Source organism: Fundulus heteroclitus, chromosome 4 (assembly GCF_011125445.2).
Source record: "Fundulus heteroclitus isolate FHET01 chromosome 4, MU-UCD_Fhet_4.1, whole genome shotgun sequence".
Lineage (NCBI taxonomy): Eukaryota > Metazoa > Chordata > Actinopteri > Cyprinodontiformes > Fundulidae > Fundulus > Fundulus heteroclitus.
The window spans coordinates 7,665,841-7,681,217 of record NC_046364.1 but is presented as its reverse complement, the minus strand read 5'-3'; the positions used below and the strand labels follow the sequence as shown (position 1 = coordinate 7,681,217).

At 39.7% G+C, this 15,377-nt stretch overlaps 1 protein-coding gene across 2 annotated transcripts; it reads right to left on the bottom strand.

The window, feature by feature from the left end:
- Positions 1-526: 526 nt before the first annotated feature.
- LOC105919053 (APAF1 interacting protein) lies at positions 527-14,788 on the bottom strand. Of its 2 annotated transcripts, none has more exons than XM_021311585.2 (8): positions 14,672-14,788; positions 10,953-11,015; positions 7,572-7,672; positions 5,707-5,755; positions 5,491-5,608; positions 3,428-3,563; positions 1,301-1,468; positions 527-1,144 (listed from the first exon to the last, which is right to left on the bottom strand). In XM_021311585.2, exons 1-8 carry the CDS (start codon positions 14,687-14,689, stop codon positions 1,045-1,047), a joined length of 753 nt encoding a protein of 250 aa, XP_021167260.1. In that variant the 5' UTR covers positions 14,690-14,788; the 3' UTR covers positions 527-1,044. The 2 variants fall into 2 exon arrangements, with proteins under 2 accessions (XP_021167260.1, XP_012709737.1); XM_012854283.3 differs by having other exon boundaries at positions 14,597-14,692.
- Positions 14,789-15,377: the final 589 nt, after the last annotated feature.

Here is a 15,377-nt window from a genome sequence, read left to right as displayed (position 1 = left end):
ATATATATATATATATATATATATATATATATATATTCAGATACTTGTGATGTTCACACTGTCCTTTTTTATCTTTTGGACCGGTGTTTGGTTTTCTTTGGGAGAAGATTTATCTGAATTCCTCATTAGGAGGTGAGGAATCTTGGCAGCACAAAAAAGGTTTTTTGTTATTTTGTTTTAGCCCCCCTGCCCCCCTCCCCCTTCACTTTCTAACAAGCCCGAGGCGCATTTGACAGCGCTCTGTTTTGAGTGAGTAAAGTTGTGGAAGCGCTGGGATGGTGGCAGCAAAGGGAGCTTGTTAAAAAAATGACAACTCTGCCTTTCATGAGAAACGCGTATGCACACAACTGAACGCATGCTGTGCGAGGATCTACGGGCGCTGTGCAAGTTCTGCACCAAGCATGCGTGCCTGCTGTTGGAATGGTGGTGTGGGACTGAAAGGATGTCCATGAACGCAGCAAGGGTCCTTTCAAGCCCCGCAGAGTTATTTTCTGTGAAAGATGTTTGACAAAATGACCACAGGCACTTGAGTGTAAGTTGTGTTTTATTTTTTTTTTTTATCCCATCAGTCAACATTTTGTCTCATTTGCAAATGAGATGTTTAATTTGAAATTTGGCTTACAAAATGAAAGGGACAGACACGAGTAAACAAAAGCCCATGGAGTCACAAGTGGCATTTTATCATGTTTCATTCACTGAGGCAAACGTATTAAAGATTAAGCAAGACCTGTGTTCCAGTTCTCCCTGACATGCAGCTACCTTGATTTCGGTGCAGCCAGGCTTGAACAGAAAGGCATTTGAACCTGAGGACATCGGTTTGACAGCTACTCTCTTGTGAGTTGTCCCACAGTGCTTTACAGTGTACCTGCAGGTACCTCCAGATTACAGGCATTCGATCTTCAACCCCGAATTTGCCCTTACCATCACATTTCATCCATTTTGAGGCAGGCTGCCGTGAAAGGCAAATGATTACAATCTGCTCCCCTGATTGAACTCGGCTAACCTTTCTGTAACAAATATCTCAAAAATAAGCGCCAGAAAATGTCACACTATTCCCTTTTCTTCCACTGGAAGCGCCGAGGGGTCCAAACCGCACTGCTTCATCTGGACGGCAATGTCGAACAGGTAATCATAGCATTCACACCTGCAACGGACATAATTACGACGTAAAAAAAACGAATCTAAATTTGCTTTCTTTGTTATGTGCACGCTGGATTTAATTATACAAATACATGATCCATGCTAGATTAGAGTTAGTGGGAATAATAGTGCTGGAAAAAAAAAATAAAGAAATGCTCACATTGTCTTTGCTTTTTCCCAGGACTCGCCCCAGACATAGACACCATGTCTGCGAACAAGAACTGCGCATGAATCCGGGTATTCTTCCATTGCTCGGGCCATCCTGTCTTTCAAGTCCTTCTCCTCTGGTGTGTTTTCAATAATAGGAACTACCAGCATGTCATCATACCTACAAAGGCGAGGTATCAAAGACAGAATCCATGCACCATTAAAACCTTCTCAAGTGGTACATTCTGGAGCAATAATTACACTGCAAAGTGAAATGCTCCAAAAAAAAAAAAAAAAAAAAAAAAAAAAAATTTAAAGGGAAACTTTTAAGTCAGAGTATAAGATCAAGATGGTTAAACTTCTGGAATATTGATCTGGTCAGTTTAGTAGTAAAGGTTGTCAGCAGTGTTGGTGTTAATGATATTAACAATGGGGGCACTAAAGAGGCAACAATGAGACAAACCCAAAAACAGGCGATACCTGGAGTCTCATTCATAAACTTTGCATAGAATCCTTACTAAAAGCATATGTATACAAAAAAAATCTGATTTATAAAACCTTGCGCATGCACAATAGCACACAATTTCCTTTAATAGATTACAGCTGTACCCGAACATTTGCCAGGTTCCTCCTCATTTTCTGCTCTCCTCACGCCTAGGTTCAACTATAAGTGGTCAATGCATAAGTGGTCAATGCATGTGTATTAAAAATGAGTCAGCTGATCGTTTTTTTTTTCCATGGTGAAACGGCAACCACTGTGAAAAATTTCACAGCGAGTATTAAACATCAAATCAAAAGTAAAAGCATTTATGTCGTTCACATTAAAAGGACTTAAACAGCGAGGCTGATTGCAGTTGGAAGAAAGCCTCGCGAAGCCTCAGCTCCGTGTTGAAATTCCTCTGAGGCTGTGAGACCAGGGGGAATGAGAGGTTTCCCCCCCTACGATGAAGAATCCCCGCCCACCCCAAAAGCACTCCAAAAAGCAATTTAGGAAGCTGCCGGGACGCTCCACAGCTGAGCTCTGCATGGTGTGTGAGCGGTATTAAAGTGCACCTTCTCCACTCTGGGGTTAAGAGAGCTGCTTAGGACCCAGCTCCAGGGGGTTGTAGCCACTGTCCCCTCCAGGTTTTAGCAGAAAGTAATGCTTGGAATCTAAAGCGGCATATTGGCCAGTCATCATCACTGGCCAGGAAATACCTGATCCCTGACGCTTTGATTCAGAGATGCCTTATAATTACTTTATGAAAAGAAAATCATATCAAGATGAAAACACCGTATTTGGGCATTCAGCCTAAAAATGTTGAGACATTATTGTTGGTGCATTTCCCCCAGTCCTGCTGCATGCCTGCTTTCTCTCTGCCCAGTTTCTCTCAAACATCAGTCTCATAATGTTAGCTCGTAGCGCTACCTCAGCTAGCATGTGGCTTCCTTCAGCATTTTTTTCCCCCTGTCCTTCTTTGTTTTCTGCCTGTACTCAACATATTAGCAGAGTTTGAAACTCACCCTTTTGGTCGGGTGAGTGGCGACGGGCAAGGCAGCGGCTGATTTGGGAAAATGTAAATGGGTCACTTTAAACACATTTTGACACAAATGATTATCTTTAAATGATCAGCTCTCTTGCAATTGAATATACTGAGATATTGATCTTTTCTTTTTGACACCCCTAATATGGACATTTCAAAAGCAGTGCAGACAAGTCTGGAAAGATAAGAAATCCAATCAACCATCAAGCATCTGAGAGTTATTGGGGGGAAAAGATATAACAAGACCGGGCACATTTAGGCATAGCGTCAGAAAAGTGCTGGCATATTCTTATTATGAGGAAATAGTGAACCAGTCATGCAGTGAACCAGACGCACAGTGAGTTATGCCTTTCTGAGCTACGATGAAAGACAAAAGCCAAGCCGGTTGATTGTAAAAACATTTTAAAATAGATCAGGACCAGAGGAGGATAAGATTTTCCACTGTCAAATTTCACAGCGCATTAACTTGTTTCAGAACAACACGCAGATAAATTAAGTTTGGAGGGAGAGTTTTCATTTAAATTGCAAATGTTTGCAGATGAGCTGAATGTTTCACTTTTATCGGGAGATTAAACCTTTCTCCTGACTTTACTAGTGCTTGCTGCCTGATTACCTACCGATAGTTTGTGCCTGCAGTGTCCTTACGAATCCCCTTTATCATTTCCTGGTGCGTTATTCTGAAATCTTTGCCAGGATACAGCAGCGTTGCCATGACAGCAGCCTTGGAGTGGGTGTGTATAACTGCCTGTGCCCCTGAGTTTAAGCAAAGAGGAAAACAATTTCAGCTTTTTAAGTACTGTTCTCTCCTAAATGTTATTTATGACACAACTTAAGGAATTAAATGGAACAAACCGCAGAATATGAAATGAAAAACTAAACTGTGCACTTATAGACTCCAATATTAGAAGCTCAACAATCTGCTAGAGGAAACAAACTGGCCTTGTGTTCAAAAGCAGGAGGAATAAGTGAAACGCCATCAATTTGTGGTGAGGGATTTCATTAAATACTTAACATTGTTTACATCGGTCAACACTCTTCTTAATGCTTTTTTTTTTATCAAAACTGCAGCTACAGAGATGAATCTATAGCCTTTGTCAATATTTTCTGGAGGTGTCGGTTACCTATCATGAGTATGCAGGTTAGCTGCAGGCCACAACACCAACAACTAAATACTTGCTTTTGGCCAAAGATCTGAAGCCAAGTAAAGACACTCCTGGGAGACGAAGAGTAAAAGGATAAGAGAGATGGGCAGATGGTGGGGAAACTTAAGCAACATGTCTTCAAGCAAGAACAGTGTTGCTACAAGTTTAATTTCTGACAAACTCTTCCAAAGAAGCCCCCAAAATCTCTCTGACTCAAAATCCCCAAAGCAAATTTCATTTAGCCGATCACTGAATGTTAGTCCTGAATGTATTAAGCAGACAAAATGCACATAGAAACAGCAGACTTTGTAATTCTATGCTCCTCAACTGTTTTGAATTGATCTTCAGCGCATGGTATTCCTGATTCGGTTGGAGATTTTCACCATATGATTTCCTTGAGGAAAAAAATGCGGTTTCATAGCGTTCGAGTAAAAACGTTTAGCGCCAACTGAATGCTTTTGTATAAAACAGAAAAAAGACAATGTTATGCCTACCACTGAAAAACTTAACACACTAAATGTAGGAGTGGTTTTCAATTTTTGCAGAGTTTTATGTCTTTTTGAAAAATGTCTCTTCAGCATAACAGCGGCAGGGTAACAAGCTGATATTATCCGGTTAAAGACTCCAGCTAGCTGCTGTTTAACAGATGCTGGTAGCTTCCCAACTGCAGCTTTAAAAACAGCCATGTGTAAGGTCCTTTAACCTCCGTCCTGTTGGAAACATTTTCAAGCAGCTGAATTTCTCTTTTCTGTTACTGAAAAAAAAAAGGATGTATGAAAAGCTTTCGTTTCATTTAAAACACCAGGAAGTTGGGGAGGACCAGCGCTGCATCACTCTACAGAAAACTCCATAGAAAACTCTGCTCACGATGGCAATTTATCTGAGATCTCTTTAAACTGTAAATAAAACATGAATTTTTTTCAGCACTTTTAAAACTAACCTTTTAAAACCTCGGTATATGTCCATTACCTGTGACTGGCCCTTGTCCAGTTCATAAACAATATAACACCCCAAAGATGACATTATTATGTCACTGAGGGGCAAACAACGCATTGCAGCACATCGCTCCATTCAAAAGCACTCATTTTTCGCACAAAATGCTAAGTCAATACAACTTTCACATATCATATTTTCACTTAAAAGGGATGAACCCTGGATTTGCTTGCTGTAGTAGTTCAGTCTTAGGGTTAAGTGTATATAAAGCTTCAAAAAAATTCACAAATATGTCTACATTACTTTGTAAGTTTCATTCCTGACTTAAGGTATATCCTCTTTTAGAGAGGATAAAAGGAGAAAAGGATGGTGACAAATGTCAAACTCAAGGCTTCAAAATTGCAGTTCAGACACATACATTTTCCATTCTCACACCCCGTAATATAAATTCTCTTCCGGTCTTTTGCCAAAAGTTTAAAGTTTATGGAACTTTAAAACGAATGATCGCATTCACAAAATGGATGATCTACAACGCTCATAACAAAGCTACACGTGACTGGAAACAGGTTAGCAGAGCCGGTATGCCATGCACCGGGGTGACTAACCTCTCATGGTGTAGGCATTCATAAAAAGTGGTGTACACTGGCTTTTCTTTAACTTCTTCCAAGCGGGCGGACAGCTGATGTCTCTCTCCTCTATGTCACACACAAACATATCCTCTGGCTGAAAATCACAAGACAGGAATGACATGAACCGTAGCAGAGTTAATGAGAACTGTGAGTCAGCGCGTTTGCCGGTAATGCTTTGTGTAACCTGCTCACCTGTATTCTCTCCTTCTGAACGCCTGACGGTGCAATGTAGATCTGGTCACTGAGAGTTATAAAGAAATAGTTACGTATTAGTGCTCGGGAAAATATTTTTTCATGCCAAGAGGATGAAGGATTTCAAAAGAAAAGGACTCCACTGCAGGGCTGGGCAATATATTGAGATTTTAAAATATATCGAGAGTTTTTTAAAAGAGATATAAGATGAGTCTATATCATTTGTGTCGAGACGGTCTATGTTGTTGTTAGAATTATACTTTTATGTATTCATGTAGGTTTTTTTTCAGTTGTTTCTCATATTTATTTACAGCTGTTTGTTAAGAAATGTGCCTGTGAGACATTTGGGTTAAAGCTTTGATTTAGAGATGCCTACTTTATGAAAAGAAAAACATATTGAGATATTATGAGATATTATTTAGGTCCATATCACCCTGCCCTACTGCAGTGACAAGCTTATTTCATCTTTGACATGCAAGAAGTGACATAAAACGAGGAAAAAAATAAAAAATCTTTTTCGGTCTGTTTTTGTTTGTTATGCACCTTGTTTGTGTCTGAATAAAAGTCTTCGATTGGTATCAGATAATTCAGGATTTTATGCATGCCAACTAATCTCTTTTTGCTACCAGTGCATTGTATTAGCTGCAAAAATTCATATTCGCAGCCTCGATGGCAACATCTAATGTAGGAGAGTCTGAAATGAAATGGAAATAAATGCAGAATAACGGCATTAAATCCAAAGGTGCTAGATGATCCCCTCCAAATCTTTGGCATAATCTTGTTTTAGGGTGTTAACATTTCTAAATAGAATGCAAAGGATAAAGCTATTGTACTCAACTCTATCGGGCAACAAACCTGTCCAGATAAAGAAGTACCTTATTGATTTTGATAGGAGGCTTTGATGAGGCTGCCTCAGTCTGTGAGTCATTTCTGACTCAAACCAAAACTGCAGCAAGGGTGGAAAAAGATTCCAAACTTAAAATTCAGGCCAGCACTCGCAACGAAAAAGCAAAAGCGCTTTCTGTATATCATCCTATAACATTAGGATAATATGCACTCAGGCTCCTTGATCAGTTTAACCTCTGCTTGCGAAAATCTTGTTTGCGTTACCTCAAGGAATCCAATTGTTTATCATCTGAAAACACAGCGAGGAGATAATAAATGTTGGGGCCAGACTCATTCTTTAAAGGCAGGCTTATTTCAAATGGATGTTTTTGTTAGGAGGATGGAAGAAAAAAAAATACAGCCTCTGCACAGGATATATGCTGCAGAGGGAGTAGGAATTTTATATAGCAATCTTGGGCATAATTAAGCGAGATGAAAGGGAAACTCTTCCTTGAATCGCTTTAGCATTACAGTGTTTTTCTGTCTGACTGAAATACAGATGCACGTGGAGCGGCAGTCGGTGAAACTTATTTAGCTTATCGGGGGTTTCATCATGATTCCTTGTTGACTTCAATAAACGTCTGCAATTCTACATTTCAAACAGCTTTGCTAATGGGCGGTGCTCTCTTTGTGGCAGCCATCTAAACCCACAGACTTCATTCATGTAAGTAATAACCTGTCAAAAGCCTTCAATTTGAATTCCAGTTTGTTGTTACAAAATTGTTGCCTTATGCCTTTACCTTTGATTTCTAAACACTACCTCGGCACAGCTGACCTCCTGCTGAACTCTCCGCGGATGGATACTCCAAAGCAATTCCACAAATAGAACTTAATAATTGCCACTGTCGGAGATATGCGACAAGTTATAGGCCAGCTGAAATGAATCTTCCTTTAACTAAATTAGATGGAATAGACAATCACAGTCGGATGACGAAGCATAGAAAGAAACCCATTCAGCAGCGAATGTAAACCCTACGAACCCTCGTCTCAAGCTGATCCCACCACCAGTCCCAGTCACCCATCCTAGCTGGTAGAAGAGCCGGCACAGCTCGGGAATGAGAACACGAGGATGCTCCTTCTCCTGGAACACACATACACACACACACACACACACATGACCGGTCACTAAGACATGAGGGACTTATGGTTAAACAACGTCACTACCAGTGGTGCCGTATCAGCAGAAATGGCTCTTTCACGGGAATAACATCAAGTAAACATGTTATTTTAAAAGTAGTTTTCATAGATAAATAACTTCAATACAATTTAAATATGATTAAATCTGTCAATATGTGACACTGACGTTTTTAAAGTTATACTTTATAAAAAGTAAAACTACTCTATAAAATTTCATTCTAGACTAACTACATAGTAATATCTTCAACTTTAGTTACTGGAAGGAGAACAAAACGTAAAATACACTCAGTGACCACTTTTCTATGTACCCCTTTTCAGATGCTTGATAACAAAAATAGGCAGTCAATCACAGGGTAATAACTTAATGCCTTCAGGCATCTAGAAATGGCAAATATAACTTGTTCAAAGAGTATTGAAATGGATAAGAAAGGAGATTTGAAAGACTTTGAATAGGCTAGTCGGAGCATTTCAGAGACTGCTGATCTGCTGGGATTTTCAAGGACATCCATCTCTGGGGCTTACACATAATGGTCAGAAAAAGAGAAAATGTTGCAGTTGTGCGAACAAAAATGCCTCGTTGATGTCAGAGAAGAAATAGCAAACGGGTTTAAAGTGACAGAAAGCCAACCGACCACAATACCAGATTGGAAATACGTTGATTTGTCCATTGAGTCGAGATTTAAAGTGCGACATTCAGATGACAGGGTCAGAATCTGCCATAAGCAACAGAAAAACACAAATCCATCACATCTTCTATCATCACTTCAAGCCGTTGGTTGTGTAATGGTGTGGGGGGCATTTTCTTGGGACATTTAAAGGCCCTCGGTACTAACTGAGCATTAGTTGGACGCCACAGCCAACCTAAATACTTCCATCCTTTCATGACCACAGCAACCCATCTTCTAACTCAAGGGAGGTCAAACTTTAGTCCTTGAAGGATGTCCTGCAACTTTTAGATGAGGGCCTGATTCATCACACCAGACTCAAATAGTTACATTACTCAGGCACTCCTGAGTGGGCAATCAAGTTCAACAGAGTCTTGCTAATGACCAAATTATTTGACAGAGTCATTTTGAAGCAGAGACATATTTAAAAGCTGCAGGACTTTGGCCATCAAAGACTGGAATTGGACACCCTTGTTCCAATGGCTACTTCCATTGGGAAAATGCACCTTGTATTAGTCTTTGAACATGTGGATGACTTCGCTGTACCACAATGACATTCAGTCTCCAGATTCCAGTCCAACAGAACACCTTTTGGGTGTGGTGGAAAGAGAAATTTGCTTTATGGATGTGCAACTGAAAAATCCGCTGGAACAGTATCGCGTAAATATAGACTGAAACCTCTTACAAACGCGTCCCACGCTTTATTAAATCCATACGCACAAACCTATAAGACCTCATTTTAAAAGTAAAAGAGGGTCAAATTATTTAATAGCACGACAATAAGGTGGCGGGTGAGTGCATGCTTCATTCATAGGGTCATACCGCAAAACTAACCAGCTGATGGCTCTTCATCTTTTAACGAAGAAGGCTAAAATAAACAGTATGGCGCTGTGTATGAACACTTTGTCCATTTCTGGTCCTAAAAGTAACAAGGTGATTCCTTTCTCTACAACAGGGTTAATAGGTTTTCTGTAGGATTGAGGCCAGGACTCTGTGCAGGCTTGTCAAGGTCCTCCACACCAAGCTCTCTCTCATCCATGTCTTTATGGACCTTGCTGGTGCACAGTCATGTTGGAAGACCTCATCTACAAATTGTTCCCACAAAGTTGGGAGCGTAGAGTTGTCCAAAATCTCTTGGTATGCTGAAGCAGTCGGGAGATCCTTTCACTGGACCCAAGGGGTCAAGCCCAGCTCCTGAAAAACAGCTCCACGCCAGAATCCTCCTCCAGTAAACTTTACACTTGGCACAATACAGCCGGACAAGTACATGTCTCCTGACATCCGCCAAACCCAGACTCGTCCATCAGATTTGCCACTCCACCGAAAACTGAACTAGAGTCCAGTGGCGTTGTGCTTTACACCACTGCATCCAACTCCTTAGATCGCTCCGACTCTTGTATGGCTTGGATGCAGCTGGTCGGCCATGGAAACCCATTCCATGAAGCGCTCTACTCTCTGTTCTGGGGCTCATCTGAAGGCCATATGAAGGCTGGAAGTTGACGACCTCTGACACCTGTGCCTCAGCACCCATTGATCCATAAGTTATCACAACTGCACTTGTTGCACCGGTGGCATCCTATCACAGAACCACGCTGGGAGTCACGGAGCTCCTGAGAGCGACCCATTACTTCAGAAATATTTTTAGAAACAGTCTGCATGCCTAGAAGCTTGATTTGAAACACCTGTGGCTGTAAATGTGATTGGAACACCTGATTTTGATTATTTGGATGGGTGAGAGAATACTTATGGCAACATAAGTTTATACCACCTACCAACAGATTTACTCTAATAAAAAAGTAGACTCATGGGATGGCGGCCAAGGCCAGTAAAACGGGTAGTATATATATATATATATATATATATATATATATATATATATATATATCATTTTTCTTCACTACTGCTTGGCATACACACTGTCAGTGTTGCAGATTGTGTTAGGACGTTGGCTGACATGTTATTCCCCCCCCCCCCCTCTTTTTTTTTTGTTCAGGTTCTTTAGAAGCTCTTATGTAATTCTGGCACTGCGCGTTGAGCCGTTATCATGCTGGCATGCTGCTCCTCTGCCAAGCTTCTGCAGACTGGGAATCATCTTGTCAGACACTATTTTGACATATTCACATGCAATCATGTGAATGTTTAACTGTGGTAGCCTTGGCTAGATTCACAGAAAACTGAACTCAATCCGAGCCCCCTAAAAATTATATTAAGATTGGTCACGTGCGACCAGAAAATGTGTTCCTAAATACAAATAAGACATGTTTCTGTTTTGTGTTCCAAAGCACAGAGGTGAACAGTGCATCCTGCACACTGACTTGGGTGTCAAGGAAACACGGAAAATCCTTGTGCCAATCTTGGAACACTTGCATCTTTGCTAGTTTCTGGTTTCTGGCCTGTTTCTTATAGCCCAAATTCTTTTGCAACTAGGAATGGAGTGTTTTAGCACGCCACCATTTTTTTATTATTGTGATCTTACTTATTATTCAATTTGTATGGTCTTGTATCTTCTTGTTTTATAAGCTTAGAGCCCAATTTGCATATAGGTAATCTTATACTTGCTTGTTTCTCGGCAGCCTCTTGACACACATCTAAGGAGCCGTTGCCACACAACGCCGACATCTCCTGTGAGAAAATGAGAAAACCATTAAACGCATTAGATGGCAATACCTTACCTGAGTAACTTGATTGTCATATAAAACAGGGTTAGGGCTCTTAAGTACCAAGGAAAAAAAAGAAACATCTGTTCTCATTACCTAATGAAAAATCTGTTCAGTGGAAATAACAAGGAAGAACTGGGAGGCGTGGCTCTGAATTCTTTATGAATTATTTTTCACACAGATCTTTTTTCTACTATAAGGAAGAAACTGTAGCTTCCTCTTTAACTGACAGACAAATATGCACCAGCGCTACAAAAAATCTCCACTGTTGTGGAACCTTAAATTAGTTTCAGCCGTTAAACAAGGGGAAACTTGTGGGGTTTTTTAAACAAAAGAAAAAAAACGAACTTTCTTTAGAGATTAATCAATGATGTCGAAGAAAAATAAAACAAAAATTGGATATTTGGCTTACAAAGATTATATTAATGCAAAACTCCATAATCTAAAGTAGTAACAACAAAAAAAATCAGTACATTATTTCAGCCACTAAAATTTATATTGGTTTCAAGGGCTGTAAAAGTCCATCTGGTTGACTGAATACAGTATTTGCTTGCAAAGTGTTAACGCATGTCACTTGACATATAACAGCTTTAGCAAATATTGTTATACTACTTTGATCACTCTGATCCAAAATGGACTAGATTAATGGGTGTCAGCTGTATTTCCATCTATTGAAATTTCATTAGTGGAAAATGATATGAGGATTAAACCGGGAGATTATAAAGATGTCACTTTTCCACTCCAACTTGCACATATTACATACTTTTTACTGCATATCTGAACTGATCATGGATTGAGGCATTTCTAAAACTAAGGGGGCCAAAACGGTTGCCCTTTTTTTTTTGTAAGTACTTGTCTTTGTATTAGTAACCAGAAGAAATGCAATCAAACATTGCTATTGCGTCAGAAATGTTTAATGGAAGTTTCGGTCCAACTTGGGTCTCTGTCAGATGCAGGTGTGGCCCTCAACTGCAATAAAAAGCTAGTTTTCACTTGCTGAGAATCCATTACCTTATCTAGCTTTACAACCAAATCCTGTTTCCAGGGAAAGGTTCTTTAAACTCAAGAGTGGCAATACGCTACGTGTCAGAACACAAACTCTCAGATAAGTCATGCTGTATCATTAAAGAAAGTATGCAAATGTTATAGTGGGTGAAAGAAGGCCATTAGGTGACACCAAATGGCTCCTAGTTTCAGGACTATCAATTAACACAGATTAAAGAGAACGTGGGGCTTAACATAAACAACTACCGCAACTGCATTCAGTCCATAAAACAAGTAGAATAGAATAAATTAGAACAGAAATACCTTTATTGTCCTCAGTGGGAAAATATGGATGTGACAGTGTCAAAAACAAGCAGACAGTAGGCACACGACACTAGATTCATTAAAATGAAAGAGCTAAATTTAAAGTTGAGCTGTACAGCAGAAGAGAAAAACTTATGAGAAGAGAAAAAAATACTGTGCAATTATTAACAGATAAGGCATAATCAAATAAATATTAAGTGTTCAAGTACAAAATCAGCAGTCGATTTACAGAAAAATGTAAAAAATATATCCTGCATAAGATATAAAAACATCTAAGTATTTACACCTAGCTAATGTTATTTGCTTAGGAATAGGGGTGCATAATGTTAGGAAAATAAAAACAATATTCTTGAATATTGTATTGACAATAATAATCACAATTATCACACATTTTTCCCACTACTTCCCGCTCCGGCAACACAATGCACTGTACTCACAATCATATACTTTAAGTGATATCTGTAACCAAGGTCAATATTTTGTTATGGGGGTAGCAAAAGTCCATCCAAAAGGGCCAATTATATCAATGTAAAACACTGTTTTGATGCATGGCGCCTCAAAGATTACACTCTTTGTTGCTGTGATATTGCAGATATTGATATTGCGACAAAGATTGTTTTAGTCACTTTATTGTGCAACTCCTCTCTGGGACAAATGCCGCATGGCCTTTTTGGCAAACACATATGCGGTTAAAAGGACTTTCTGAGGTTTTGCTTATATATTTCTCCCCTCGATGCCCAAACGTAATATGGAATTTAGTGGCCAAATGTGTTAAACTCCGGAAAAGTGGTAGGAAAATTGGACTCGTGGGAAAACAAAGAGAGAAGTAAGGCAACAGACATTATACAGGGCCCTGGGATCGCTCTAAAGCAGGGATTCCCAAAGTGTAGAGCACGCACCCCTGGGGGGTGAGAGCTGCCGCTAGATTTAGAAGCTGATACATGTGATAAAGAGAGAACACACACAGGTAGATCATCAGAGTTTAGACCGTGAATCCACCTGGATGGTCTCTGCTTCAGAGACGTTTCAGGTTGTCTTTTGAGGTTTGACTGAGTGTCTTTTTCTTTCTCTGGCTCCAGGCTGAGCCACCAATGCATCCTGAAAATCCTCAGGATCCTGTTGTGGATGTTGTGTGTAACTTTATTGTAATTTAATTCACATTCTGTTCTAATTTTATTTCCATAACCTGTGCTATGATAGTTGTGTTTTTGTGACTTGAACTGTAATTTTTTATTTATTTATTTATTCTTTAGTTATGTGTTCTGGTCATTTGAGCATGATTAACTTAAACACACCACCTTTAAGTATGGCTATAAAAAAGCTTATAGCATTTGGTGTTTTTGAAGATGTGGGGATTGGGGGTGCGTCAACTCGGTTGGGACACAGAAGGGGCATGGATTGAAAAAAGTTTGCAAAACCGCTGCTCTACTACAGGACACTCTGAATACAAACAGTACACCAATAAACCCTTTGCCAGTGAATCAAAGTATCCTAATATGTACTGCAGTGATTGGCTGATTATAGCCTTTGCTGTTAGACTGTAGGGGAATCTAAGGCTTGATATATCTGGATAGTTGATCAAACTGATTTTCTTAACAAATAAAAAAAAAAGATGAATGCTGGCCAAAGCTAAACACTAACCACACCTACAGACTACCACTGTGACATCTAAGTGGGCTGAGATAAAGCACTGCATTCCATACACCTATGTTTAACACGCAGGAGCAATCATGACAGAGGCAGCTATTTTAAACCCATCTTTACTCCTTATAACTATAAAACTAAGTAGAATATGACTACTTCACTTGTGGCACAAAAAAAAGCAGGCATTGAAGCTCAAAAATTGTTTGTTTTGTTAGTTTGTTTTTTGCAAAGTTATCAGCAGGAGCTGCTAGGGTAGAACAGCTATCACTATATAAACATGATGCTAGCATTATGTGGCTATTGCTTAGGGCTAAAACAATACCTCCCCTTTCACCAGATTTAATTCATCGGGGTATTGTCAATTTCCCAAAATTATACTTTCACTAATTCATGTATAAGAGCTCTGTAACACGGCAACCGATCCCGGTTTTAAAGCACCTTTTTAATATTCCATTAACTTGGTTGCTAGCAGCTAACAGCTAACTTGCAGCTAGACGTTCGGTTTAAGAAAATTAATTATGACGCATTAAACCACAATGTTTTTAAGTTATGCTCCAAAAGCATCTGAAAGACACAAACAGGTCCAATACTTACCACACACTCGCGGGTATATCACTCTACAATTAAATACACGAAGTTACAGACTGTCCACCTTGACGCGTAACTTACGTCATCCCTGTGCGACATCCAAACGTGACGAGCATATGCGAGCTGTCCTGCTGTGTGACTGTCACTGCCACGCTGTGTCGGACACCGAGACGGGGTGGGATAAGGTCCCACGGCACAGCTGAGACAATCTAGCGCCAATTCCCACTAAACTCTTCCCTTCTTTTCGGTGTTCCATCCCGTAGACCTTATTTATAACGACAGATGTGTTTTAGAGAATCAGAACACGTTCCCTAGGGAATGTAGAGATCATATTACCTACGTAATAGTTCAGTGGAACATGAGATTTGACCCAGCTTCTGAAAGCATGGGGTATCACTGCTGCCTGGCATTGTAGTGTTCAGGAAGACTGTTTTCTGATTGTGTCCCTTTAGGGGGGATTTGAGGGTGTATTTGATGTATAATGTTCACTTTTGGCTGCATTTAATTTTATTAAAGATATAAAAAATTGGAAAATGAATGCTCAACAAATCACACACCTTTCTTAGTTGAAGCTGTTAAAAAAAAATTCATCTATCATTTTCCTTCCACTTCATAATTATGCACCACTTTGGGCTAACACATCAAATTCCAATAAAATACATGGGAGTTTGCAGCATATGAAAAGTTACAGTGATGAAATACGTTTTGCAAATAATTAAAGTCATTTAAATACCAGCTTATTGTGCATCATAACCATAGTCCATATTTGGTTTGCCTTCCATCTATG

Coding starts and splice junctions, on each gene's coding strand:
- LOC105919053 (XM_021311585.2), bottom strand. Junction 7,673..10,952: donor AAGAGGCTGCCGAGAAACAA/GCAAGTATAAGA, acceptor TGTGTGTTCCAG/GAGAAGGAGCATCCTCGTGT. Junction 5,756..7,571: donor GGGATCAGCTTGAGACGAGG/GTTCGTAGGGTT, acceptor TATAACTCTCAG/TGACCAGATCTACATTGCAC.